The sequence below is a fragment of the Macaca mulatta genome, chromosome 2 (assembly GCF_049350105.2).
Source record: "Macaca mulatta isolate MMU2019108-1 chromosome 2, T2T-MMU8v2.0, whole genome shotgun sequence".
Taxonomy (NCBI): Eukaryota; Metazoa; Chordata; class Mammalia; order Primates; family Cercopithecidae; genus Macaca; species Macaca mulatta.
Window position 1 is genome coordinate 160,369,194 of NC_133407.1, and position 26,531 is coordinate 160,395,724.

Genomic DNA, 26,531 nt, shown 5'->3' on the forward strand with positions numbered 1-26,531 from the left:
TTAACTGCTTTCATACCGTATCAGCTCTTTATTTATTTATTTTTTATTTTTATTTATTTATTTTTTGTTTTTTTGAGACGGAGTCTTGTTCTTGTTGCGCAGGCTGGCGTGCAGTGGCGTGATCTCGGTTCATTGCAACCTCTGCCTCCTGGTTCAAGCGATTCTTCTGCCTTACCCTCCTGAGTAGCTGGGATTACAGGCGTGTGCCACCACACTCGGCTAATTTTGTATTTTTAGTAGAGACAGGGTTTCACCATGTTGGTCAGGCTGGTCTCGAACTCTTGACCTCGTGATCTGCCCGCCTTGACCTCCCAAAGTGCTGGGATTATACACGTGAGCCACTGCGCCTGGCCCATATCAGCTTTTAAATATCCTGCCTCTTTTCATATGGCCAAATGCATGTTTTCTACAGATGCTGCATTATTTTAAATAACTGCATAATATTTTATTAAATGGATTTACCATATCACAGTTTAACCATTCTCCTATTATTAGACTTTAGCTCATTTCCAGTTTGTTAGTGTTATAAATAGTGCTGAGATGAAGGTCTTTGCACATAAGGCTTTTTCCTTTTTAAGGATTATTTCTTAGGATTCTCAGAAGCGGAATTACTGGGTCAAAGAGTTTCTGAGGCTCTTGACACATATTGCCAAATTGCTGTACAAAAGGATTGAGTTGGTTTGCATTCCCACTAGAAGGGCAAGCGGTGCTGGTCTAGCTGCGTCTTGAAGCATCTGGCTGCTTCTATCACAGATGAGGAAACCAAACAAAGCCCAGGACGTAAAAGCAGTGATCCAAGGGCATGCAGTTACTTGGGAGCAGAGGTGATTCTGGACCCCAGACCCACAGGTTCTGTTTTAGACCTCTTTACTCTTCTTACTACCTACTCCTATCTTAGTAACACTTCCCTTTTTATCAGCAGTGTCCCAGTCCCTCCTATTGCAGAGACAATTCTTGATGGGACAAGAGAACATGTAACTGCCGCATCTGAACCCATGTTCCTTGCGCTTACTGTATGTGTGGAATGGAAAGTGGCCAGGGGTCCAGGGGTTGGGCTTTAGTTGTGCAACTGCCTTTGTACACAGCCCTTAACCCCTGGCCTTCTGTTTCCTTACCTGTTGACTTGGGGATATTAATGCCCGACTTGTATGTTCCACAGGGTCGTTATATGGACTGACTCATGCAAAAAGCACACCCATACAGTAAGCAGTACAAATGAAATGTGCTGCTATGATTATGGTTATTCTTGAAGCATTCCTGGGATGAAAGGTTCAGCATTAGGGCACTAAAGGTCTAAGTCAATTAACTAACTTGTAATACCAGTTTGTTCCAGAGAGAATTGGAGGTATCTATCAAAGAAGCAGACATCAAGGTTAAAGAAAACTAAACTGAGAAAAGTGATGCTGTGGCCGGGCGCAGTGGCTCAAGCCTATAATCCCAGCACTTTGGGAGGCCGAGGCAGGCAGATCACGAGGTCAGGAGATCGAGATCATCCTGGCTAACACGGTGAAACCCCATCTCTACTAAAAATCCAAAAAATTAGCCAGGCGTGGTGGCAGGTGCCTGTAGTCCCAGCTACTCGGGAGGCTGAGGCAGGAGAATGGCATGAACCTGGGAGGCGGATCTTGCAGTGAGCCGAGATTGTGCCACTGCACTCTAGCCTGGGCGACAGCAAGACTCTGTCTCAAAAAAAAAAAAAAAAAAAAAAGTGATGCTGTACAATAATAATATATATATAGTTAGCAATACTGTACTATTCACTTCAAAATGTGTTAAGAGGGTAGATTTTATGTTATGTGTTTTTTACTACAGTAAAAAAAAAAATAAACTTTAGAAAGCAAAGCAATATGGAGAGGGAAAAACAGTAAGACCTAGGGACAATTCAGATGGGACACTCATTACACCCTTCGGGGAGTAGAGACCATTTTACCATGGTCCAATAGAAACATAATGTGAGCTATATGTGTAATTTAACATTTTTCTATACCCGTATTTTTTAAAAAGTGAAAAGAAACAGGTAAACTGAGTTTTTGGCATATACTTTATTTAACCCAGCATATCCAAATATTATCATTTTAACAGGTAACCAATATAAAAAATACCTGTGGGTGACTTTATGTCTTTTGTTCACATCAAGTCTTTACAATCTGGTATCTATGGAACATTCCAGCATTACAGAGTTCCACTGGGCAGCACCGCTCTAGACTTTGGCCCTCCAGCTTGCCTTGGAACCCTTAGAGAAGCCAATGCAGGGCTGAAGCGTTGGGAGCGTATGGAGAGAGCTCCCCCAGTCCTGCCCCTGGGAAATTCTAAGGGGATAGCTGGATGGCCGGCCCTGTGGGAGCTCCCAGTCCAACAGGGGAATCTTGAGGCCTAATGAAGGAGAAAGCTCTCCCATTGATGAACTTGCAGTGAAATTTGGAACCCACAAGCAGAAAGATGATCCTTTACAGTTTTACTAATTTGCACCTAACACTGTGGTAGGTACAAATAGTTATAGTGACAGACTGCAGCATGGCTTGCTAAAGGAGGTGGATATGACCCAGAAGACAAGGACATCACAGGAGGGGGTTAATGGCATGGGCAAAGAAAACATGGCAGGGACAAGAAAATTGGGACAGAAAGGAGATGTACGTGACTTGAATGGTGAGGACCTAGGGTAGAGGTTGGAGTGTGTGTGTAGGGGTGGAAATATTATAAACATTTAGATTTGATCTGATAAGCTGGGACTGCTATTTTGGGCGCTTGAGCTGAAGAGCGATTGGATGAAAATGGTATTTGAAGATTATCCCTGTGGTAGTAGCCCTGCGTGCTGCACGGTTTGGAGGCGACAAAGGGCTGGGGTGCAGTGATCATGAATGGTCAGATATTATTCAGATCTGTCCTTGCAAAACTGCAGAGAACCAAGCCTCGTTCAGGATCTTGTGTTGTCTCAGTGCAGGAGACCCCAGGGCAGACCCCCTAGACCATGTGATGGCCATGGGTGACCGGTTCAAGTTGGGGCACCCTCGGGTCCCTTCATACTCCGCAGTCAAAATGTGCGGGTCCCAGTAGAGGGGCGGGGGAGCACTTGGTTTTGGAGGGGAAGGGACTTTGTTAGAAATCATGTGGGGCACTCATTGCTGGTGAGACCCGACCTCCAGGTACTGGGAGAGCTGGTTGCCATGGCAGTGGGCACAGGTTGCCAATGCTGTGTGCAGGAGGGCAGCAGATGGTTGCTTTGGTGCTGCAAGGCTGAGGCAGTAGAGTACCCCAGACAAAGAGGTGCCTGAACCCCAAGACACCCGTGAGCAACTTTGTCAGTGCCTGGCAGTCAGATAGACTTTTCGACAGGAGGGTTAACCCTTAAATTTCCCTTCTTGCTGTTCTCTTGGTCCTCTCTTCTCTACTCTCCTAGCAGCCTCTGTGCTGTGTCTATACCCACACAATCCCCTTCTCTGTCTGTTTTCACCCTCTTAGTTCCTCATCTGGCCTGCCAGGGTTTGAGCCAGGGATAGTTACAAAAGCTCCCTTTTCCTCAGTCCCCTTCCTCAACCTCCTCCCCTCTGGCTTGAAAAAGTCCATTTGACTTTAGATCAGAGGAAGAAATAGTTGAGAAGGGCAAAGAAGATCCTCCCTGCAGAACAGAAGAAATTTAAACCAGACACCAGGAATGAACTTTTTCCAGACATGAACTTTTTAAATTTTGAGACAGAGTCTCTCTCTGTCACCCAGGCTGGAGTGCAGTGGTGTGATCACAGCTCACTGTAACCCTGAATTCCTGGGCTCAAGCCATCCTCTTGCCTCAGCCTCCCGAGTAGCTAGGACTACAGGTATACACCACCGTGCCTGGCTAATTTTAAAACTTTTTGTAGAGACAGAGTCTTGATTTTTTTTGCCAAGGCTGGTCTAAAAGTCCAGAGCTCAAGTGATCCTTCTGCCTCGGCCTCCCAAAGTGTTGAGATCACGGGCATGAGCTACTGCGCCTGGCCAGCCATGGTGATTGAGGGCTGGCATGGATGAGTCCATTCCTTTCCTTGGCAGTCTTTGAGCACAGGCAAGACTCCTGCTTGAAGTGGGGCAGAAGAGGGGCAAGTGATTCTGGATATTTCTGTGCCTCCCCCTCTGCTATGCCGCATCAAGCAGTAAGGAAAAAGTCAGCTAGACGAGGCACAGAGGCAAGTGCTGGCAGGGCCCCTTCCCTTCCACCTAGTTCCACCCATTCTTAGGAATGTCAGGACAGAGACAAATTTAGCTCTTCTGTTTATTGAGGGTTTGTGGAAGGAAAAATAATAGCATAAATCCTTATTGGGCAAGGGGAATTCCTTCTCGGCGGGACCTTTCTTCCTTTCCCAATTCCGGGAGCTCACATTGTACAGAAGTTTCCCCAAAGTCATGGGAAGGGTAAAGCATGTGTGTGAAGTGCCCGCAGGCATGCATGCCCCTGTATGCTAGAGAAAGCAGGGCCCCTGATCCACTGTGGTACGGATATGGGTTTTTTTTTTAAATCTCCCTCCCTACCTCCCTCCCTCCCTCCCTCCCTCCCTCCCTTCCTCCCTTCCTTCCTGCCTTCCTTCCTCCATCCCTCCCTCCCTCCTTCCCTCCCTCCCTCCTTCCCTCCCTCCTTCCCTCCCTTCTGTCTCTTTTTCTCTTTTCTTTTCCTTTCTTTTCTTTTCTTTTCTCTTTTCTTTCTTTTTTCTTTCTTTTTCTCTCTTTTTCTCTCTCTCTTTCTCTCTTTCTTTATTTTCCCTCTTTCTCTTTCTCTGTCTCCTTCCTTCCCTCCCTCCCTCCTTCTCTTTCTCTTCCTTTTTTCTTTCCTTCCTTTCTTCCTTTCTTTCCTTCCTTCCTTCTTTCTTTCTTTCTTTCTTTCTTTCCTTCCTTCCTTCATCTGTCTTCTCTCTCTTTTCCTTCCTTCCCTCCTTCCTTCCTTCTTCCCTCCCTCCCTTCTCTCTTTTCTTTTTCCTTCCTTCCTTCCTTCCTTCTTTCCTTTCTTTCTCTCTCTCTCTTTTTTCTTTCTTTTCCTTCCTTCCTTCCTTCCTTCCTTCCTTCCTTCCTTCCTTCCTTCTTCCCTCCCTCCCTTCTCTCTCTCCCTTCTCTCTTTTCTTTTCTTCTCTTTTCTCCTTCCTTTCCTTTTCTTTTCTTTCTCTCTCTCTCCCTCTCTTTTCTTTTCTTTCTCTCTTTCTTTCTTTCGTTCATTCGTTCATTCCACTCTCTTTCCCTGTCTCTTTGTCTCCTTCTTTCCCTCCCTCCTTCCTTCCCTCCCTCTCTCTCTTTCTTTCTCTCTCTCTCCTTCCTTCCTTCTTCCCTCCCTCCCTTCTCTCTCTCCCTTCTCTCTTTTCTTCTCTTTTCTCCTTCCTTTCCTTTTCTTTTCTTTCTCTCTCTCCCTCTCTTTTATTTTCTTTCTTTCTTTCTTTCTTTCTTTCTTTCTTTCTTTCTTTCTTTCTTTCTTTCTTTCTTTCTTTCTTTCTTTCTTTCCACTCTTTTTCCCTGTCTCTTTGTCTCCTTCCTTCCCTCCCTCCTTCCTTCCCTCCTTCTGTCCTTCCCTCCCTCTCTCTCTCTTTCTCTCTCCTTCCTTCCTTCCTTCCTTCCTTCCTTCCTTCCTTCCTTCCTTCCTTCCTTCCTTCCTTCTTTCCTTCTTTCCTTCTTTCCTTCTCTCCACTCCTTTCTCTCTGTCTCTTTTTTTTGAGACAGGATCTTCACTCTGTTTCCCAGTCAGGAGTGCAGTGGTGAAATCATGGCTCACTGCAACCTCAACTTCCTAGGCTCAAGCGGTCCTCCCACCTCAGCCTCCCAAGTAGCTGGGACTACAGGCACATGCCACCACGCCTGGCAATTAAAAAACTTTTTTTGGGTCGGGCGTGGTGGCTCATGCCTGTAATCCCAGCACTTTGGGAGGCCGACACAGGCAGATCACGAGGTCAGGAGATCGAGACCATCCTAGCTAACACGGTGAAACCCTGTCTCTAATAAAAATACAAAAAATTAGCTGGGCGTGGTGGTGGGCACCTGTAGTCCCAGCTACTTGGGAGGCTAAGGCAGGAGAATGGCGTGAACCTGGGAGGTGGAGCTTGCAGTGAGCCGAGATCACGCCACTGCACTCTAGCCTGGGCAACAGAGCGAGACTCCGTCTCAAAAAAAAAAAAAAATTTTTTTTTTTTTAATAGAGACAGGGTCACACTATGTTGCCAAGGCTAGTCTTGAACTCCTGGACTCAAGCAATCCTCCCACCTCGCCCTTCCAAAGTGCTGGGATTATGTAACATGTGAACCACCATGTCCGGCTGACGTGGGTTTTCAAATCCAGCAAAAGATTATTGAAGGTCCACCAGGTGCCAAGACAATGCTGTTCCTGTAGGGAACCAAATAGGCCGAGTGTCTGTCTGCACGTAGCTTACAGAGCCAGCGAAGCGGTGTACAGGCAGTGCCATCCACTCAATCTGGAAAGGGGCCCGCGAGGGGAGGGAGGATTCAGCAGGCAGAGTAGGATTTTGATGGGGAGGGAAGTGGCAGGAGATATGAGGCAGGCTGAACAGGTGCTGTGAAGGAGGATGGACATGTTCAGGGAGGAGAAGGTAGACTTGGGTAACAGCTTAGCTGTTTATTGGGAGATAAGCCATTGTGGAGCCACATGGAGACCAGTTCGGGAGGCCTTGAAGGCCCTGGATTGTCCATTTATCAGATAGTTAGACCAGGAGACGTGAGACTGACATTCCTTTCTGGGTCTGGGCATTGGCCTGAAGGGCTCAGCCCTCTGCGTGGGGAGAGGTCTATGTCCTTGAGAGTTAGGGAGCCCCTCTGCACATCACACAGGACCACCAAAAGTGGGGACTGTCCAAAGGGCCATTTTCACTTAAAAAACGAAGGGTCTCAGTAACAACCTTCTCTTCAGAACCCTTGGGGAATGGGCCTGCTTTTCTGGATAATCAAAAATTCATGCCAGTGTTTATTATTACAATTCGTCCTGATAGAAGTCTTCCGAAAATATGTGCTTTGTCTACTTCCTTAAGTAGTTGCTGGTGTGAGCTTTTCTGGGTGACTCAGGCCACCATTGCATTAGTTAGTTATCGTCCCCTGACAGAATACAACGCAGGCCTCGGGAGGGTCAGAGGAGGTTTGCTCGTACCCTAGAGAGGTCCAGCTAGGTGTTTTGATAACTTATGCATACTTTAAGAACTCATTTTCTGTCTTGTTTCTCATTAATAGACTGTGCCTTACCACTTTTCAGTGTTATCACAGTGCCTGCCAAAGTGGCTCTGCCCCGCCCCCATCCTACCCTCCCTTCCAGTTTGCTATTTCTAAACTGCACGAGCTTGACAAGTATATTATTAGAATTTTTGGACACCCACAGCTATCAGATACTTGTGACAACCTGAGGTGATCACTTCTGGCTCAAGTCATGAATGTGAGTGTGGAGTCTGAGTGACAGCTACTTTGTCCCATCAGATGCCTTCTGGGTTATTTCCCCATTCTCAGTTGTGCTATAGATGGATAAGGTGCTACCCTAGATATGCATTTAAAAAAAAATTCATTCAAAAACAGTGAGATCTGCAGAAGGAAACTTAGAAACAGTTGATTTGCTAAGGTGATAGGATTGGAGGCAATATCCTTTGTTATTTCTGATTTGGATGAAAAGAAATGTTTTAAAATCAAATTGAGTTAAGAGAAGAAAGAAAACTATGTGTATCTCATTAAAGTTAGAAAAGCAAATTTAAAATGTTGCTGATTTTTTTTTTTTTTTTTTGAGACGGAGTCTTGCTCTGTGCCCCAGGCTGGAGTGCAGTGGCGCGATCTCGGCTCACTGCAAGCTCCGCCCCCCGGGTTCACGCCATTCTCCTGCCTCAGCCTCCCGAGTGGCTGGGACTACAGGCGCCCGCCACCACGCCCGGCTAGTTTTTTGTATTTTTTTAGTAGAGACGGGGTTTCACGGTGTTAGCCAGGATGGTCTCAATCTCCTGACCTTGTGATCCACCCGCCTCGACCTCCCAAAGTGCTGGGATTACAGGCTTGAGCCACCGCACCTGGCCTTTTTTTTTTTTTTTTTTTTTTTTTTGAGATAGAGTCTCACTCTGTTGCCCAGGCAAGAGTGCAGTGGCGTGATCTCGGCTCACTGCAAATTCCACCTTATGGGTTCAAGTGATCCTCCTGAATCAGCTTCCTGAGTAGCTGGGAGTACAGGTGCCCACCACCATGCCTGGCTAATTTTGTGTGTGTGTATTTTTAGTAGAGACAGGGTTTCACCATGTTGGCCAGGCTGGTCTTGAACTTCTGACCTCAACTGATCTGCCCTTAGCCTCCCAAAGTGCTGGGATTACAGGTGTGAGCCACTGCGCCCGCCCAGCCCCTATTTTAAAAGCTGTTGTTGTTGTTCATAGTTCCTGAAGGGTCCTCAGCAGCTGGGGCTGGAGGGAGGGAGGGGAAGCCGGCCCAGCGCTGGGGATGGCAGGGAAGCAAGGCGCAGGGGAGTCTGGTCTGCAGAAGGCCTGAGTTCATAACAAGAATGATCTCCATGTAGTGAGCACCTGCCGGGCCATATGGGCACTTTGCATATGCTGTCTCCTTTGCATGTGATGCTGTCCCTCACACCCTCATTGTATTGTATTTTTTTTTTTTTTTTTTTTTTTTTGAGATGGAGTCTAGCTCTGTCACCCAGGCTGGAGTGCTGTGGCGCAATCTCGGCTCACTGCGAGCTCCGCCTCCCGGGTTTACGTCATTCTCCTGCCTCAGCCTCCCGAGTAGCTGGGACTACAGACGCCCACCACCTCGCCCGGCTAGTTTTTTGTACTTTTTAGTAGAGACGGGGTTTCACCGTGTTAGCCAGGATGGTCTCGATCTCCTGACCTTGTGATCCGCCCGTCTCGGCCTCCCAAAGTGCTGGGATTACAGGCTTGAGCCACCACGCCCGGCTGTATTGTATTGTATTTTTTAGAAACAGAGTCTCACACTGTTGCCCAGGCTGGATTGCAGTGGCACAGTCATAACTCACTGTAGCCTCAAACTCCTGGGCTCAAGTGATCCTCTTGATTCAGCCTCCCCAGTAACTAAGGCTGCAGGCATTACCCCACCATGCCCACCTAATTTTTAGAATTTTTTTTTTTAATGGAATCAGGGTCTTGCTCTGTTGCCCAGGCTGGTTTTGAACTCCTGTCCTTGTGTAATCCTCCCACTTCTGCCTCCCAAAGTGCTGGGATTATAGGTAGGAGCCACTGCACCCGGCCAACACCCTCATTTTATTGATGAGGACGCAGGGATTCCAAGAAGGTTTAATGAACCCAAGGCTGCAGAGTTCTGAGTGAGAGGGCTTGAACCAAGGCCTGCCTCACTCTCGACCCTGGGCTCTTTTGTATCACTCGGGGAAGACTGTTGGTATAGTGTGTGTCAGGGGAGCAGGTGGCAGGAACATGGGCCTCTGTGCCTGCGTCACCTGTTGCCTTGTTTGTGATCTGTTTACAGGGACTGAAATTCCCAGTTTTCCTAGCATGTGCCATTGTCTCAGCTCAGTGCATTTAGAGTCATGGGGGTGGGAGAGACTGGTGGCCTGCTGCGGATGCTATATTCTCCCGCCACAAAAAAGTGACCGTCCTATGGGGGAGGGTGAATAAGGGGCACCATTAGAGTCTTTAGTGAGGTTTAGAGGTATAGCATGCAAGAGAGGGGAGTGGTGGTGGAGGAGAGAGAGAGAGGCAGAGCGAGACAGAGAGGCAAAGACTGAGAAAGAAACAAAGTTGGAGAAAGAGAGACATGCAGAGAGAAAGAAAGATCCAGAGAAGGGGAGTAACGCTGTCTGCCTGGGGACCGAGGGCCTGGGTTCAGACTCCAGCTTTGTCACCACTCATCAGCTCACTGGCCTTAGGCAAGCTTTGTGCCCTCTGGCCTTGGTCAACGACTTTTTGATGAGAGCTGCGGATGGTCTCTGTGGCCTTTCTCAGTCTGCGGTTTATGATCACCCTGTGGATCACGGCCTAACCTGTGCTGCCTGCAGACCCAGCCCATCTAAGCCCTTCCTCAGACTTTCTGAACCCCAGGCGGGTTTGCAGCCTTCCAGGAGCTCCCAGAACTTATATCTAAAGTGTCTCTAGGGGAAGAAAAAAACTTGATCACATTCATAGCCCTCTTTCTCTGATCCTAAAGCCATAGACACCACTTGAACAATCTGTAAAGTTAAAAAAGTATAAAGGAGAAAAGATAAAATCCCCCTTAATTCTATCACATTTTGCTATTTCTTTCTAGAAATCATTTAAAACAAAGTAGTATGACGGAGGATATACTGTTGTATAACTTGCTTCCCCCACTCCTGCCACAACAGTGGTGGATTTTTCTTAATTACGTAAAGTAAATTAAGACAAACACTTTAGATGTGAGGAGGAGGCGCTTGTCCAGAGTGGGCAGGCTTTCAGCAGCCGCTGACTCTGCCCCTGCTGCCAGAGTCCCAGTGTGATGGGGATGCTGTGAGGGCCCCAGGACACACTGGTGGGACTGTGGGTACCCCTGGGACAGAGATGAAGTTGCTGGGCAGACAAGCTGGGAGCGTGGTGGAGGAGAGCTGGTTGTAGATCCACCGGCCACCCCAGGGCGACCTGTTAGCCGGTGGGACTATGGCATAAGGTCCTGTACCTTCAGGGCAGTCATTCAGATGTGGCCCACTTGTGAATGGCACCCCCTGGAGTTGTGCAAGTGGAGGTTAGACTAAAGTTGCAGGGCCTGCCTGTGTTACTACTGTGACCTAACAGGAGCCCCAGGCCCTGGAAACAGCTAAGTCCATTGCTTGGGGTGAGGATACGGATATTTTGGTAATATTTCTATAGTGTGGCATTTAGACCTTGGAAAGGGGTGATGGTGGAGGCTGGGCTGGAACAAGGCGACTGGAGACAGCCCAGGCAGTGTCCTTGACTGGGTGTTCTCCTGGGAAGGACATCTCCATTGGCCACTCTCAGTCTTCAGTCCCAGGGTGTCTCCCTCCTTCTGGGTGGGAAGTCATAATGGTAATTTATAGCTTCTCTTTCCCAAGAGGTGATCTTTCACTCTGTTTTGTCCAAGCTGCACTTGCCGTCCCCTGCACAGCCCTCAAGGACATCTGGAAGTGTTTAGACAGTCTGTGGTCATCAGGCTGGAAAGGGTGGGTTTGGCCGGATTTCGTGGCCTGAAAGCCTCAGGAGTGGCACGTGCTTCGAAATTCTCAGAATGTATCTCCCTTTCCTCACCCCAGACCCACACACTTTTCCTTCCTTTCCCTTCCGTCTCCTCCCCTCCCGCCCGCTTGGAGGTATCAGCATGCCCTGTACATCCTTTGAGCTTCTGGGAACCCCTGGTCAGTCTGTTTGGGCAGCTGGTCCTCATGTGCAGGTGTGCTGGGCGGCCCCCAAGCCCCTGGAGGGGCAGATGGGAAGTGTGCTGGCCTCTGCCCAAGGCTGGGTCAGCACAGTGTCCTTGTAGTGTTTGGCTTCTGGTTTTCCAAAGTCAGCTTTAGGCACCTCATTCCAGGGAAGAGGGAGGCCTTGAAATGTCCATCTCACACCCCACGTGTCTCTTGTTTGTAGCGTGCAGTTGCAGGTTGACTGGCAATGCGAGGGCAGACCTCAGAGATGAACCCTCGGGGATGCAGACCTCAGCCTGCTGTCCTCAGCAGGCAAAGGTGAGAAGGAGCTGAGTCCATTCCCAGGATGGGACTGGGTGGCCCAGCCTCAGGCCGTGCTGCACCTGCAACCTTGATGGCCCAGGATCACCATGGGATTATGAGGAAGGCGTTTCACTCACATCTGCCACGCCGCGGGGTAGGCCAAGCCCAGCCCTCTGTCTTTACACCATGGTGCCTTTTAATCCCCCAAAGCAATTTTTTATCTTCCTTTGGGCCTCTGAAAAATCTAAGGATGTATCATCCTTCCCTGCAGGGAAATGCACCTCTGTGGATGCGGAGAAAGCTCAAAACGATTTTAGGAGGATCTAGGCTCCCAAAGACTACTTGTGCACATGGCAGCAGAGCTGCTGCCAAACAGGTCTCCTATGAGGAGGTGGCCCTCCCATGGCTCATTCCACCAGAGTACACAGGAGGGAAATAGGCTTGAAGACACAGTGGAGGCATTCATTTAGGGTGAGCAAAAGATAGACACCAAACGGGGCGATCAAGGGGATTATAAAGGCTGCTTTGACATCCGGCCACTAGCACAGCATCCAGACATGACCAGCTCCCTCTTCTTCCCCCGTTTTTCCACAAGAAAAAGTCAGGCTTGGCTGTGAGCTGCATCTGCTGGGGAAGAGTCGTAGGGGACAGGCTCTCTCCTCTAGCTGATGGCCCGAAGTGTCTGTCCAGCTTCCTGGCCTGAGACTGAACCTGGCGTCGTGATGGCTCAGGGATTGGCAGTCATCCTCACCCCCATCACCGGGAACACCTGCTCTGTCCTGGTGCACCCGGCCCTGTACAGGATCATACGCCAGGCCCTTCCTACAGCTTTGCCTTTATTGTACCTCTCCTCTCTGCACTCTTGAGGAAGGCTAGGGGCCATTTGTAGTCCTCCCATAGAGCTAAGCTCCCCAGCGAGCACTGCACCATTTGTTTTTTGTAGTTGCAGCTCAGAAGGCCTGCATGGACATCTGTGCACTGTCTGTTAGATTAGTTTCTGGTGGTATTCACTTCAGGCTGGAGTTTGTCCTATTCAGAGCCACGGACAGAGAAGCACTTAATTCTGGTAGAGTTGACTGACCCTGTGGTCAGCGAGGGGGAAAGTTACAGGTTTTTCTAACCTCGGGGTTAGTGTCCCTCTCATCTGCTTGTCACATGCCTCTCCACATGTGCCGCTCTGCTGGGGACTTCACCAAGAGCAAGACACAGATGTGGGCATGTATGGAACTAGGAGTGCCCAGCATGGTGTGGAGTGTGTGCACATGCGTGTGTGCTCGCAGTGGGGTGGGGGGTGCTTAGCTCTGTTTTGCGAAAACTCTCCCTGTACAAATAGACCCTACTGGTATTGGGAAAAAGTGGTTTGAAGATTGAGGCAGGGAGAGTGCGTGGGAGTGGTCAGGACTACAAATCCTAGTCCAGAGGAAAGTCTTGAAGCTGCATTCCTAACTCTTCTGAACCAGTTCCTCTCCTGGGCCAGACTTTTTGGCAAGGATCTTCTGAGGAGATTTGCTGTTTTAGTCATGTCCTCCTCTCCAGAGTGGCCAGTCTGAGCCCTCACTGCTGTCCTGTCTATAGCTCCCAGCCCTGTGTCTCCACCATGCCCTCACTGTTCTGCAGAGAAACTTTCTGCCTCATTGAAGACCTCTTAAGCCCTCCCTCTCCATCTCAGCTGATGTCCTGCACCTCCTGGCTTCTCAGAGTAGCCCAGTTCCTTCTCCTGCCTGGGGCGTTCCCTCTGTCGGCCTGGCCTCCATTCTTTCCTCTGGCCACCTTCCTCCCTCCTTCCTTCCATGACTCCTGGCCTCCCGCCCTGCCTCCTTCCCCAGGTCCCTCCCGTAGAGGCTAACTAGGGACACAGGTCCCCAGTATAGTAACACCACCTTCACTCCCCGGCGTGCCTCCATCTCTCATGTCTCTGTGCTCCAACTCCCCACTGGCTCTCTCGACAGGGTAGTTCTCAGCGTATGTGACTCCACAAACCCACAGAGGCCCCTCATGGTGAAAGCAGCCCTTGCCGCTCATATTGGGGGCCCCTGGTTGCCACATGATGGGCCTCCTTCACCTGGCGCCACTTGCTCTGGCCCCACTCCCATTCTCGTCTTTCTTTGGCTGTTCCCACTGTGCCTCTTGATTGGCCTCCTCTTTTCTTTTCCTCCTCAAGCATTTGCTTTCCCCAGGGCTCCATCATGGGCTCTTTTCTTCCGGCTCATCTTGTCCATCTCTGTGATTTTGTTAACCATCCCCATATCTGTTCCTCTGGCCCAGCCTCTGGAGACACACCTGCACATTTCCAGCTGCGTGTTAGTTATTGCTCCCCAGGGTACTTTAAACCCATCATGTGTACCCCTCACTCATCCACCCCACTGTCCTCACGGAGACCGGCTCCTCCACCGCCTCTCTTCTCTGTCTTGTTTCCTGTCATTTTCCCTGTTGCCTGCTTAGAAACTGAAGTCATCCTTGACAACTCCCTCTCCTCGCCTCCCACTTTCAGTTGGTCATACAGTGCTGATGGGTTTGGCTCTGAAACATCCCCTCAATTCCTCCAACCTCCGTGGCCCCTCCCAACCTGCCCTGGTTAGACCTTCATCATCTCTCGTCTGGACCGTTGCGCAGCCTTTTACTTAGCTTTGTCCTTCTTTGGGCCACCTGCCATACAGCTGTAATGCTACGTTTCCAAAATTCAGGTCTGAGCACATCGCTTCCTTGCCATTCTGGCCCGAAATACTGGCTTCCCCCCATCTGCCCTATACCCCTGAACAGCTGTTCTCTTCTGCCAAGCTTCTCTAGAATGCTTTCTGTCCCTCCAGTGTCTTGTCCCCCTTTGCTACTCATCTGCATTCCAGAACCCAAGTCAAATACCACCTCCTCCAGTAAGCCCTCCTGGGTCACCTTCCTGGGTCACCTTCCAGCATGCAGGGATGGACTCTTTCCTTTCCTTTCTTGGTGCTCCTCTGTGACCACACACCGTGACCAGCTGTTGTGCTCTCTTGGTTTTATCTCTCTCCTCCTAGACTGAGTGTGTCTCAAGACCCAAGATAGACCTTATTTATTGCCGATTTCTCCAGTCCTAGCAGAGTGCCTGGCCTGCCATTAGCCTTAGTACATGTTTGCCTAATTAACGTTGTGTTGAAAATAAATTCTTTTTTGTATCTGCAATAGGCCTTTTTAAAGGGGGGTTACTATTTCCCTTGGTTTGAATATTCTCATGTTTGTCTATGACTGGTCTGGGCCGGGTCAGGATGAATGTCCTCCTAGGCAAGAGATGAGTTTCTCTGCAGCCTTGTAGATTTGTATTTTTTTTTTTGTTACTCTCACCTACTTTGCACTCTGTGGTTTACCCCCAGCCTCCTGCTGTGCTGATCAAATCCTGGGCAATTAATACCTACTCTCAGATCAATGGATTTGGCAGGATTGATTTTTTTCCCTGGCTAGCTTCCCCAACCGTGGCATTTTGTATGAAAGTGGAAGAGGTCTCAGAGTCTAGACTCATTTAAATAACAATGTAGTAAATATCACATGGGCTCAAACATCACCAAGGAGGTAAATGTATTAAAAAGCATTGATGCATTTCAAAACCTGATACCAATGATTTTCAGATTATTCTTGGAATAGCTCTCACAACCCACACACATGAATAATGAAATCTGTGTATACACATACATGTGTCTGTGTGTATCTACATCCTAACTCTGTAGGTTGTTATATTTGTACCATTGATTATAGGGATGCAGCCTTGAACCCGGTTATTTAATCAATTTTTTGTTGAATGAATGAATGAAGTAGTGAAGAAATGAATGGAATGGAGCCTGAAGGAATACCTGTTTCTCCTCTCCTTGGAGACCCAGCACTTTCTCACGGATCCTAGTGTAGGCATGAGCTGTGCTGGCTCATGGCTCTGGCTGTCATCTTTCTCTGTTTTGGAGTGGCCGGTTTCTGCTGGAGGTTCCCTTCCATGCTGACGCTGACGCTGACGGGCTTAAGACCTTGGGTCATTTGCATTATGATGAGAAGACCCAGCTGGGCTACATCTAGGAGAAGTTACAGGAAATGGGGTGGGGTGGGGGGCGCTGGCAGGCAGTGTGGGAAGAAAGTTTCTGCAGCCTGCCAAGTAAAAAAGACTGGTCAGGGGTGTTTCCTGGACATCCTTGGAACTGTCCAAGGAGGATGGGGTGCCCCTCCTTGGCTAACAGATTTGGGCCCACGGCTCAGGTAGCCTTGAGGGAGGGTCAGGGTATGGTGACTATATGATTTAGCATCAAAACCAGGACTCTTTTGAGAGTGGAAGGTGAGAGGGTGCTGTTAATAACTTGTTCCAGACAATAGGAATAACGAGACTGTGCTGCGCAAATTGAAACATGTCTCCTAAGTGGAAGATGGGCCAGTTCTGGGAGCACCCCAGTTCCTTCCAGAGAGCACATATGGGTGGGGAGTGGCAGCGTGATAGACGGTGTTCTGAGAAGCCGAGAGATGGCCAGGGTGGAAGATAGGATCCCTGGAGCCACCGGCGTGCTGTGGGGTCTCGCTTGCTGGGCCTCTGGGCTGCTGGTTGACCTTAAAGGATGGTGGCCTCTGCCGAGGATGAGGAGAGCCAGGGCTCAGTGCCTGGGCCCCAGGAGGAGTAAGGTGTCAAGGCTGAGTCACCCAGCTTGGCAGCTGGCCCTGTGCCCTCCTGTCCAACCAAAGCTGAGCTGCTTCGGGCTCATTCATGCCTTTGAGCCTTTCCTGACCTCCTCCTGGCCTGGAGTTCTGAGGAGAGCTGGATCTTCTGGAAACCTTTCCATTGGCCTGCTTGGGCTCTCACACTCTGCCTCTTTGACGGTCCTGTGGTGCCGTCACTTAGGCTTTGACCTCAGGTCAGTGTCAGAGCCTTTCTGAGCCTCAGTGTCTTCATCAATAAGATAGGGATAAGAACACCTACTCCGGAGAGCTGTCTTGGGATTAGACAGAGGGTAATGGTGGTGACGATTATTCTCAGCCTGTCCACAAAAGAAGTCTTTTTTTTAGACTGTAGAGAGAGAGGTAAGAAAAATGAAAAATGGGAGAATTATCTTGATAGCTAGTATCTATTTTAACTCTACAGCTCTCGATTACAGATACTATTCTCCATTTTACCGATGAGAAACTGAAGCACAGAGAGGTTAAGTAACTTGTCCAAGATCACACAGCCAGTAACTGCTATGGTGGCATTTGGACTCCTGCTTTTCTAGCTAACTTGCAGATAGATGGGGCCCCATGCAGGAGTTCTGGGAGCTGGAGGGGGCAGGGGTAGGCATTCAGAACTTTGGTGGGTTTCCTCTCCCACCCTGTACACACTCCTGGCTCACCATCTAGGTCTCCAGAAAGTAGAGGAGTCATGATTTTAGGCACCAAGACTACATGTCTGGCTGGGGCTAAGTGAGGCTTATTTATAAAAGGTTTTAATAAAATAAGCACTCTGACTCTATTAACATTCCCTCCCTCTCCTTTCTCCATCCCCTCTACTTGCCCTGCTCCCACATGCTCACAGCTACACAGAGACTACAGCATTGGCTGTGTGTGTGTGTGTGTGTGTGTGTGTGTGTGTGTGTGTGTGTCTGCAGTGGACATTTTTTGCCCCTAGAAGGATGTGTGCCGGCTCTCCCTGCAGTGTGAATGTGTGGTTCTGGCTCCAGGGTGGCCTCTGCAGGAAGGGCAGCTTGCTTAGATAGAGCCATCCAGAGCTGTGCTTTTGCCTCGTTCTGGAGTTTCTTGCTTGTTTATTTACTTACTGGGGGTGGGCTGGGGTGCCGGCTGTAAGAAGAGGGGGGCCTGCATTCAAATTGTTCAGAGCCATCTGCTGTTTGCGGTAACTTGCCAGCCAGGCAGAGCTGCTGGGGCTGGCTTTTCAGTGTTCCCTGTAAATATTATGACTTTGAGGACCAGGGCGGGGTCCCAGGGACTTCAAGGAGACTGAAGGGCTGGTCCTCCTTGGTGCCTGCACCCCCTGACAGTCCTGTTGCCCCCCTTCTCCTCCCAGGCCGAGGGGTCCTGGGACAAAGGATGGCTCCAGGAATAACAAAGAAGCCAGAGTGGTACTAGTGACCTCTTCATGTTCCCCAAGTTAGAAAACTTGGGATTCGGAGACTGTCTGCATGGCTGCACTTCAGAGTGGGAAGGTGGGAAAGAAGAGGTGCCCTGGAGCTTGAGCCAGTTCCCTTGGCTTTACTGAGAAGGGGGCAACACAGGAATAATTTGTGGGCGTAGTGAATTTTAGATGGTCCAGCAGTCCCCTGGAGCTTGGTTCTGGGGTCAGAGGAAGGGCAGTGTCTGTGGACATACCTGGCTTTGAGTCCTAGTTCCGGCCCTTGTGACCTGGGCAACAGCCTTAGGTAATGTATATAAAGGGCACAACAAGGAGTGGCAAAAATACCAGCAGGGCTTCTGGGGCCATGAAGCCAACCTCCTGTGTGCGGGTGGCTGTACTCGCCCTGGCCCAAGACGACTCAGTTATCGCGCCAGAGGAGCCTCTGTAGCTCTATGTTTTTGGTTCCCCTTGGTTGGAAGATTCACCCTCAAGCCTAACTCAATTCCTTGATAATATGTACTGTCCAGCCGACCTGTTCTGTTGTCAGAGGAGACAGCGGGTCCCATCTGTACTTGTGAGCTAAAGGCTGTTTATTTTTACGTCTCCCTCAGGGTCTTTTCTTGGGGCCTAGTGACCTCAGGCCCTCTGACTCAGGAATCTTAAGGGTCACATGGTAATAACATTTGGGAGTTCCTTACTGAGTTCAGAACTGCAGGGACTAAGGAGCAGTCAGTACTGTCCTGGGAGAACGGACAGACTCCCCCCTCTGCAGGGCAGAAAAGATCATTTACAAGGCCACCCTTGAGGAAGGATGTGTGTGTGTGTGTGCGCGCGCGTGTGCACACGCACGCGTGCACATGTGCCTTGAGGAAGGGGGTGTGTGTGTGTGTGTGCGCGTGCGCACGTGCCTTGAGGAAAGGGATGTGTGTGTGTGTGCATATGTGCGCATGTGCCTTGAGGAAGGGTGTGTGTGTGTGTGTATGCCTTGAGGAGGGGTGTGTGTGTGTGCGCACCTTGAGGAAGGGTGTGTGTGTGTACGCCTTGAGGAAGGGGGTGTGTGTGTGTGTGCCTTGAGGAAGGGTGTGTGTGTGTGTGCGCGTGCGTGCCTTGAGGAAGGGTGTGTGTGTGTTTGTGTGTATGCCTTGAGGAAGGGGGTGTGTGTGTGTGTGTGTGTGTGTGCACCTTGAGGAAGGGTGTGTGTGTGTGTGTACGCCTTGAGGAAGGGTGTGTGTGTGTTTGTGAGTACGCCTTGAGAAAGGGTGTGTGTGTTTGTGTGTGTGCGCCTTGAGGAAGGGTGTGTGTGTGTGCGCGTGCGCGCCCTGAGGACGGGTGTGTGTGTGTGTGCGTGCGTGTGCCTTGAAGAAGGGTGTATGTGTGTTTGTGTGTGTGTACGCCTTGAGGAAGGGTGTGTGTGTGTTTGTGTGTGTGTATGCCTTGAGGAAGGGTGTGTGTGTGTGTGTGTGTGCGCCTTGAGGAAGGGTGTGTGTATGTGCCTGCCTGCATGTGTGGATGTGGATATGGGCTTGTGTACATTTTCCTTTCCGTCTGGGTTGCCCAGTAGTTTAAACCTCCCTAGCTGAGTTGTGCAGAGGGCTTTGCATGAGGAGCCATCGCTGTTGCTGCTGCAGAGACCAGCCTAAAATTAGCCCCGTGGGCGGGCACTTTGCCGTCTGGCATTCTTCTCCCTAAAGAGCTTGTCCATCTCCACTAAGGTGGGAGCCTGGAATACCAGGGCAGCCCCTCCCCTCCTCACTCTGGCATTGAGGCTGAGCTGTGAGCATCTTCACATTTTCCCAGGCGATCAGAAGAATCTTACTCCTCCTGGCTAAGCCTTGGCAGTTGCCACGTAAAGCCACGAGTGGAGAGAGTGGGCCTTCGCGCTTGCCTCAAGTGCAAGGCCACAGGGATGTACTTCACATTCCCGAGGAGGCAAGGGGGGCAGCTGCGGGCCTGGCTGCAGAGGGAATGATGCCTCCTCCCTGCCTTCCTGACACACACTATGGCTGCTCACTTGGCTTCACTGGCATTTCTAGTCCTGAGAGCAGGGCTCAGATTCCCAAAATGTGACTCCTCCCCATGGCCTGGGCTACATTCCTGTGTACATGTGTGTCCCTGTCTACCCACTCACCCCCACCAGGACAGGGCTGGGACTTGGCCATCAGTTGTGCGTGGTGGTCAGGGGTCACCTGTTAGCAAGGCTCGGGGCCCGGGGGTGAGCATGGGGTGGGGGTGGAGGAGGCTAAGGGTGGCTGGTGGGAGACATGGGCCTGGAAGGAGTGCAGGGGCCAGAGTGGATTTCAAGTTAAATGGAGTCTTCCACCTATGCTGTTTTATTTTTGTTTATTCTGTCGTAAAATACACATGACATAAAATTTATCTTATAACCATTTTTAAGTGTGCCAGTCAGTGACATTATGTACATTCACCATGGTGGGCAGTCACTACCAGAGCCCATTTCCAGAACTTTTTCATCATTCCAAACAGAAACTCTACCAATTAAACACCAACTCCATTCCTTCCTCCCCCCAGCCCCTGTTCATCTCTAATCTGCTTTCTGTCTCTATGATTTTGACTAGTCCAGGTATTTCACACAATATTTGTCCTTTTGTGTCTGACTTATTTCACTTAGCATAATGTTTTCGAGGCTCATCCATGTTGTAGCATGTGTCAGCATCTTATTCCTTTTGAAGGTTGAATAATGTTCTGTTGTATATAGATGTTTTATCTATTCACTCATCTGATATGGGTACCTTGGTAGTTTCCATCTTTTGGCTATTGTGAATAGTGCTGCTGTGAGCATGTGTGTACAGATATCTGTTTGAGCCCCTGCTCTCAGTTCTTTGGGGTATATAATTCAGAGGTGGAATTGCTGAATCCTATGGTAATCTTATTTTTCGTTTTTTGAGAAACCACCATACTGTTTTCCACAGGGGCTGTACCATTTTTTATTCCCACCAGCAATGCCTGGAGGTTCTGATTTCTCCATTCTCACCAACACTTCATGCTTTTTTAAAAGGCTGGATTAAGTGTTTGTAAGTGTTTGTCCTTTGTAGATGAGATGATGTTAGAGGACTTTTCTGGCATTAAAAGGATATCTGGTCCTTTGCTTCGGGATGGATATCTGGCTTAAGAGTGTCCCATGCAGAAGGAACAGCCAGATCAAAGGCGCTTGGGTGGGAATGTGCCTGCAGCCTATTCAGAAGAACAAGAAGGCCAGTATGGCTGGAGCAGAGGGACAACGGGGCCCCAGGAGATGAGGTCAGCGAGGTAAGGGAGGGAGGTAGACCGCGGAGGGCCTTGCCCACCACCAGCTGGACTTGGGCCTTTCTTCTCCCTTGAGTGAGAAGGGAGCTATTGCAGGGTTTAAGCAGAGGGTGATGTGATTCTGACTCACATTTTTAAGGATCCTCTGGTTGCTTTGTTGAAAAGAGAGTACAGGCCCAAGGGTAGAAGCCAGAGAGCAGTCAGTTGCCCAGGTGAGAGCTGATGCTGAGGAAAGGTCTGAGATGTGCAGCCTGGATCTAGTGCTGGCAGTGGCTCTCGGGAGTGATGGAAGCTAGTGGGAGATGTGTGGATAAGCATGCTAAACCAGCAGCACGATTTGTGGGACCTATGCAAAATGAAAATAAGGGACCCCTTGTACAAAAAGTACTGAGAATTTCAAGACAGAAACAACACAACAGAGTATTAAACTCAGTGTGGAGCCCTGTGCGGCTGCACAGATCACACATGCATGAAGCTGGCCCTGTGGCTAAACCATCCAGCCTTCTCCCAGACCAATGAGCAGGGCTGGGATTTGGAGATACTCGCTATCAATGTCGTGCAAGGGTAGAGTTGGCACCTGCCACTGAGCCAATTCCCAGCCACGTCTTTGGGGAGAGGCTTCTGGGATTGGCTTTTGTGAGAAAGAGGTATAGTGATTTCCTTCCCCTGAATGTGGCACAGGCCACAGGTAAAGACTCTCAGGAGAATGGAGATGAGGGCTTAGGGCTGAAGCAGATGCCAAGCTCCTGACCTGACCCCTGGTGTACTGTGACGGAGACCTTTTGGTTCTGATAAAAGGGAGAAGTGAATATCCTTGGCGTTTACTAGAAGAGGGCAGAGCAAAGAGGCTGCTGCCCTCCAATAATAGAAGAGCTGAAACAAAGTAATAAATTCTTTTTAAAAATGTGCTAGCACTTGGCACATGTTATTGCCTATACTACTTCAACCACTCAATGGGGAAAACTGCCACCACTGTTATCCCCATGATACATACGACAAAACTGAGGCTCAGATAGGTTAAGTAACTTGCCCAGAGTCACAGTATGACGTGGAAGGGCTAGGAATGAGACCCAGGCTTGCTGTCTCCTTAGCATGTGCTCCTGACCTGTCATTAACCCTGAGAAGCATGAGTTCCTATCCCCTCCCTCTCCTGGCAAGTATCTCTCAGGCCAGATCTTCCATCCTTACAGGCCCATCTGTGTCCATCCCTTTCCCAGCAGTAATGATGTTGATGACATGTTTATTGAGCACAGTTAGCACTTTACATATGATAGCTTATTTAAGTCTCACGCTGACCCAGAGAGTGGTCGCCATTTCCCAGGAGAGACAGCTGAGGCACAGACAGGTACTAGCCATGGGGAGAGGTCAAGCACCTTGGGGGCACTGGGACGTTTGCACTTCTCGTGGGGATGGACAGGATCTGCGGAAGGTCAGTGGAGGTGGCCTAGGCTCTGGCTTTTGTGGTGTGTGCCTGCCCCGATATTAGGAGGGTGGCCCTGCTGGGCATCCTGACTTCAGGAGAGGAAGCCAACAGTGCCTTGTGTTTAGAGGGCCAAGGCAGTGGGCAGTTTCATAGGACATCGTTTAGGTCATCTGGGCTTACAGACCTCTTCTCTCTGCATCTCCCCTTGGGAAGCCCAGGATCCACAAGCCTTCAAACGCCAGCTACTCAGGGCTTGGCTGTGGGGGATGGGATGGAATCCACTTGAGGGCAGAGGGCCTGGTGGTCACTTTCCCCTATTCAAGCCCGTTCACCAGAGCTGGCTCCCTGTAAACGTTTGTGGTTGATAATCACACGGATGGCATTGGTAATTGCAACTGGAATTTTTCTGGCTTATTTTTTCCTAGGAGACCAAACTGTATTCAAATCTGGACTCCCTGTTTCTGAGAAGACTGGGGAGGGACGTTTCCTCATTACTTCTAATTAGGGAAGTGGCTCTAAATAGGAGAATCTCATCCATTGTGAGGAGGAGGTGAATCAGACCTGGAGATGTCTGGTTGTGTCCTTTGGAGTTAGAGGGGCCTGGGTTTGAATTCTGACCCTGCCTTTGTGTTTTATCTGTGTCTCCTCGGGTTGAGTTGGCCTCTCCTTTGAGTTTCTGGTTCTTCTGTAAAAATGAGAAGAATCTATTAGAGTAGGCTCGATTAGAAACCTGGGTGTTAGCTAACAAGAAGAGAAATGCCATTCCAGAATAGGCTGGAGTCTGTGCTGTTCACAGAAGGTCTGATCAGAAGTTGGCTAAGACTTAGAGGCTCCAGTTGGATTTCTCAACTTCTGAAGTCCCATCTCTGAGCCCTGTGAGGCCTCCCCACCCTCACCCACACACCCACCCCCACTCTGTGCAGTCACAGAGCCTCTCCTGACAGCCTCCATCATCTGCCTCACCCACCCCCTTCTCCACACCTCCTCTCTCCCTTCCCATTGCTCCCTGCACCTCACAGCAGCGATGGCGGCTGCTGGATTGCTGTTCTGGGCTCTCTCAAGGTTCTTGCAAACCCGCCTGCTCTGTGGGCCCAAAGTCTCTCACCTCAGCTCCTTGCTCATCTCATGAGGCTTCCCTCCCTCAGGGAGGGAGACTGAGTGTGATGTCAAAGAAGCAGAATTGCTTGGAAACTTTCCTCGAGGGGAGCTACTGGCAGGTCATGGTCCAGGAAGGTCATGCTCCCCAACTTCCCCAAACCTCACTCCAGAGTCATCTGTACCAGCACCACCCCCTAACCAACCCACTTCCCACCCCTGGAACTCCAGCAGGAAAGGACCAGGGGAGGATGGAAAAGTGTCTCCTCCGAGTGGCCTGTGTCCCTCAGTGGGGGTGGCAGGAACCTGTATGTGGGTGGGGGAGTGAAGTGCCAGTCCCATGACAGGCGTGTATTAAAGTGAGTGTTCACATCTGCTGCCCTGGCCAGTCCCATGGCACCATTGCCAGTCTCCAGGACTTCACCCAGCTTGGAGAATCTCAGCCTGCGTGGAAACTAGGGTAGGATACTCTGAGAACAAGAGTGTAGAGGAGGACAGGGGACTGACAAAATGGGCCTTTTCCACAAAGCCAGGCACCGCTGAAGGGAAAAGTCTTCCCTGGGGCTCTAGATGACATTCTCCATCTATAATAATTGATGTCACTTGCATGGGAATGCCATTTCTCACCTCTTCTTTACTCTGTACACTAACCCTGGCAAGGGGGCGGGGGAGTTGGTGCTGAGCATCTCCCTTTGACCTTTGGGGAAACAAAGGCATGAAGAGACATAATTAATGACATCTGCCCAGTCAGAGTCGGGGACAGGACCTGCATCCAGGGTTGGTTTCCTATGCCAAGGCTCCCCGTCCCAGCCAGTCCTTCCACATCTCTGACCAGTGACCAGGATTTGAGCCTTGAGTTTTCACACTGAAGTGGGGCTTCCCTAAGACAGTGTCAAACTGCCCTCCTGCAGGCCAGGACCAGCCAGGACATCTGGAGCCCAAGGCGTGAGATTGGGAGGGTCAGAGCACTAAGGTGGGAGCTCAGTCACTGCCTCCCTCCATCTGTCCCTCTCCATCCACTCTGCAGCCATCCAGAAGATGACATGCTGATGTCTGGGAGAGCCTGACCTTCCCCTCGAGCCTTCTCTGCAACTTGACTTCCCAAACAGAGTGGGAAGTCTTTTCTTTCTTTATTTTTTTCGAGGCCTGTGGCATGGTCTCGCCTGTTCTAATAGAACAGCACATTAGAGTCAAGGGTCCTGGTGTAGACCCTGCTGTTCTGATGTCTGACAGTGTGATCCTGGACCCTGGACCCATTTCCTCACCTGAAGAAGCAGGGCATCCACCCCTCCCAGGGACTGGGATTTGGCCAGACTGCGAAGGTGAGAGTTGAGTGACCACATGGGTGCTGATTCTCAGGATGGTGGAGAGGAACGGTTTCTGGGCTCAGGGTGAGAATGAGAGCAGGCGACTGCTATACCTGAGCTGGGTTTTAGCTTTGTTCAGAAGCTTTGTTTGAGTGCTTTTACTTAAACCTTTGCAGAGTGCCCAAAAGCTTATACCAGTTTGATTGTTTTGTTCGTTCATTCATTCATCTATCCATTCATTCATGCAATATTTTTTGAGCATTTTTTTTTTTTGAGACAGAGTCTCGCTCTGTTGCCACACTAGAGTGCAGTGGCGCAATCTCAGCTCACTGCAACCTCCGCCTCACGGGTTCAAGTGATTCTTCTGCCTCAGCCTCCCCAGTAGCTGGGACTACAGGCATGCACTACCACACCCAGCTAATTTTTGTATTTTTAGTAGAGACGGGGTTTCACCATGTTAGCATTGTGCTAAGCACCTTCCTTCTTCACGCTGGGTTATGTCTCCTTGTTTCCCTCCACACAGAGAAAAAGCACTCCATGCTTGGAACACCAGAGGATGCAACTTCCCCAGGTGGTGAGCAGAACAGGCCTTGCACTCATGGAGCTCACAGTCTAGCAGGGAAGTTGCACACTGATGGAAAATCACACTGGTCATGGTAGAATGCTGGCTGACCTTGGCACTCAGAGGGAGGGAGGTGTGGGCCTATGATGGCTGTTGTCGGGGGAGCCTCTCTGGGAGGTCAGAGAAGCTTTTCAGAGGAATTGAATATTGGCTGAGTCCACAGGAAGAGTAGGAGGTAACTGGGCAAAGAAAGGTGGAGTGGAGTTTTCTTGGGAGAGGGGCTGGCACATGCAGAAGCCTTGTTAGCATGGAGCAGGGACTGGAGCCAGGGGCAGTGATAGCAAGAAGTGGTGTGAGATGACACTGGAGAGCAGAAGGAGCCAGATAACTGAAGCCCGGATTGCTGAATTAAGGCGCTTTCATTCCAAGAGACTTGGAAGTTCTATCAGAGTTTGAAGTGGGAGAGGAAGTGCAGTTTACATGATCCGATGTGTGTTTTGAGATCATCGTGGCTGCTGTGTGCACCTCCAGCTCTTGTCTGCTGTGCGCTTGTCAGCTGGAGGTGGACAGGTGTGTGTGTGTGGCAGAGAACACGTGTGCAATTTTAGAAGGGTTGCAGCCAAGCCTTCCTTCTTCTTGCTGGGGCACATCTCCTCATTGTTTGGCTCAGCACAGAGAAAAAGCACTGCAAACACCAGAGGATGCAGCTTTCCCCAGGGGATGACAGGAGTTCAACTGAATACAAATCCTAGTTCTGGGAAGAATGCGAGTGGAGAAAGGAACTATTGTCTAAAATTAGGCTTTGGGACTATTTCAGTGAAAAGTATTCTTCCTGCCTGGTCTTGATGAGGGCTCGCCCTGGTTTCCCCGCTCCTGCCTGCCCAGACTTTTGTTCCCCATTCTCATCCTTCTTCTGGCCAGTTCATCATCTTCACTCACCCAGCCACTCTGTTCTGGGGCCACCTGAGACTAAGGTTGAGGTGTTCATTGTTATTTATTTTGGGCCTCTATGGGCACACACATAGTAGGAGGGTGGCCCATTGGCTGGCAGTGATTTCCGCTCAGCAGACAGTGTCCTGAGGCCCCGAGTGGGGTGGAATAGGTGTTACCTCCTTCTAATAACACTTTTCTCAAAACTTTACAGTCTGGACTGGGAGACCACCCTGGGCCTCAGACAGAAAGAACATACGCTCCTTGGAAGAAATTTTGATTTCTCTTATAGATGCACGAAGGCCGAGAACCCCT

The 26,531-nt window shown here is 49.9% G+C and overlaps 1 protein-coding gene across 4 annotated transcripts in view; it reads left to right on the plus strand.

The window, feature by feature from the left end:
- The window catches only part of ADCY5 (adenylate cyclase 5), a 164,562-nt gene that overhangs the window by 47,190 nt on the left and 90,841 nt on the right, over nucleotides 1-26,531 (plus strand). Inside the window, exons 1-2 of one of the 4 annotated variants that reach the window (XM_077993793.1) lie at nucleotides 788-824; nucleotides 11,513-11,607. The exons of 2 other annotated variants lie outside the window; for them this stretch is intronic. In XM_077993793.1, the coding sequence (XP_077849919.1) occupies nucleotides 803-824; nucleotides 11,513-11,607 (117 nt within the window). In that variant the 5' untranslated portion in view covers nucleotides 788-802. Of the gene's footprint in view, nucleotides 1-787; nucleotides 825-11,512; nucleotides 11,747-26,531 lie in introns of those variants that run through there. One more of the 4 variants, XM_077993794.1, reaches the window with a different exon arrangement.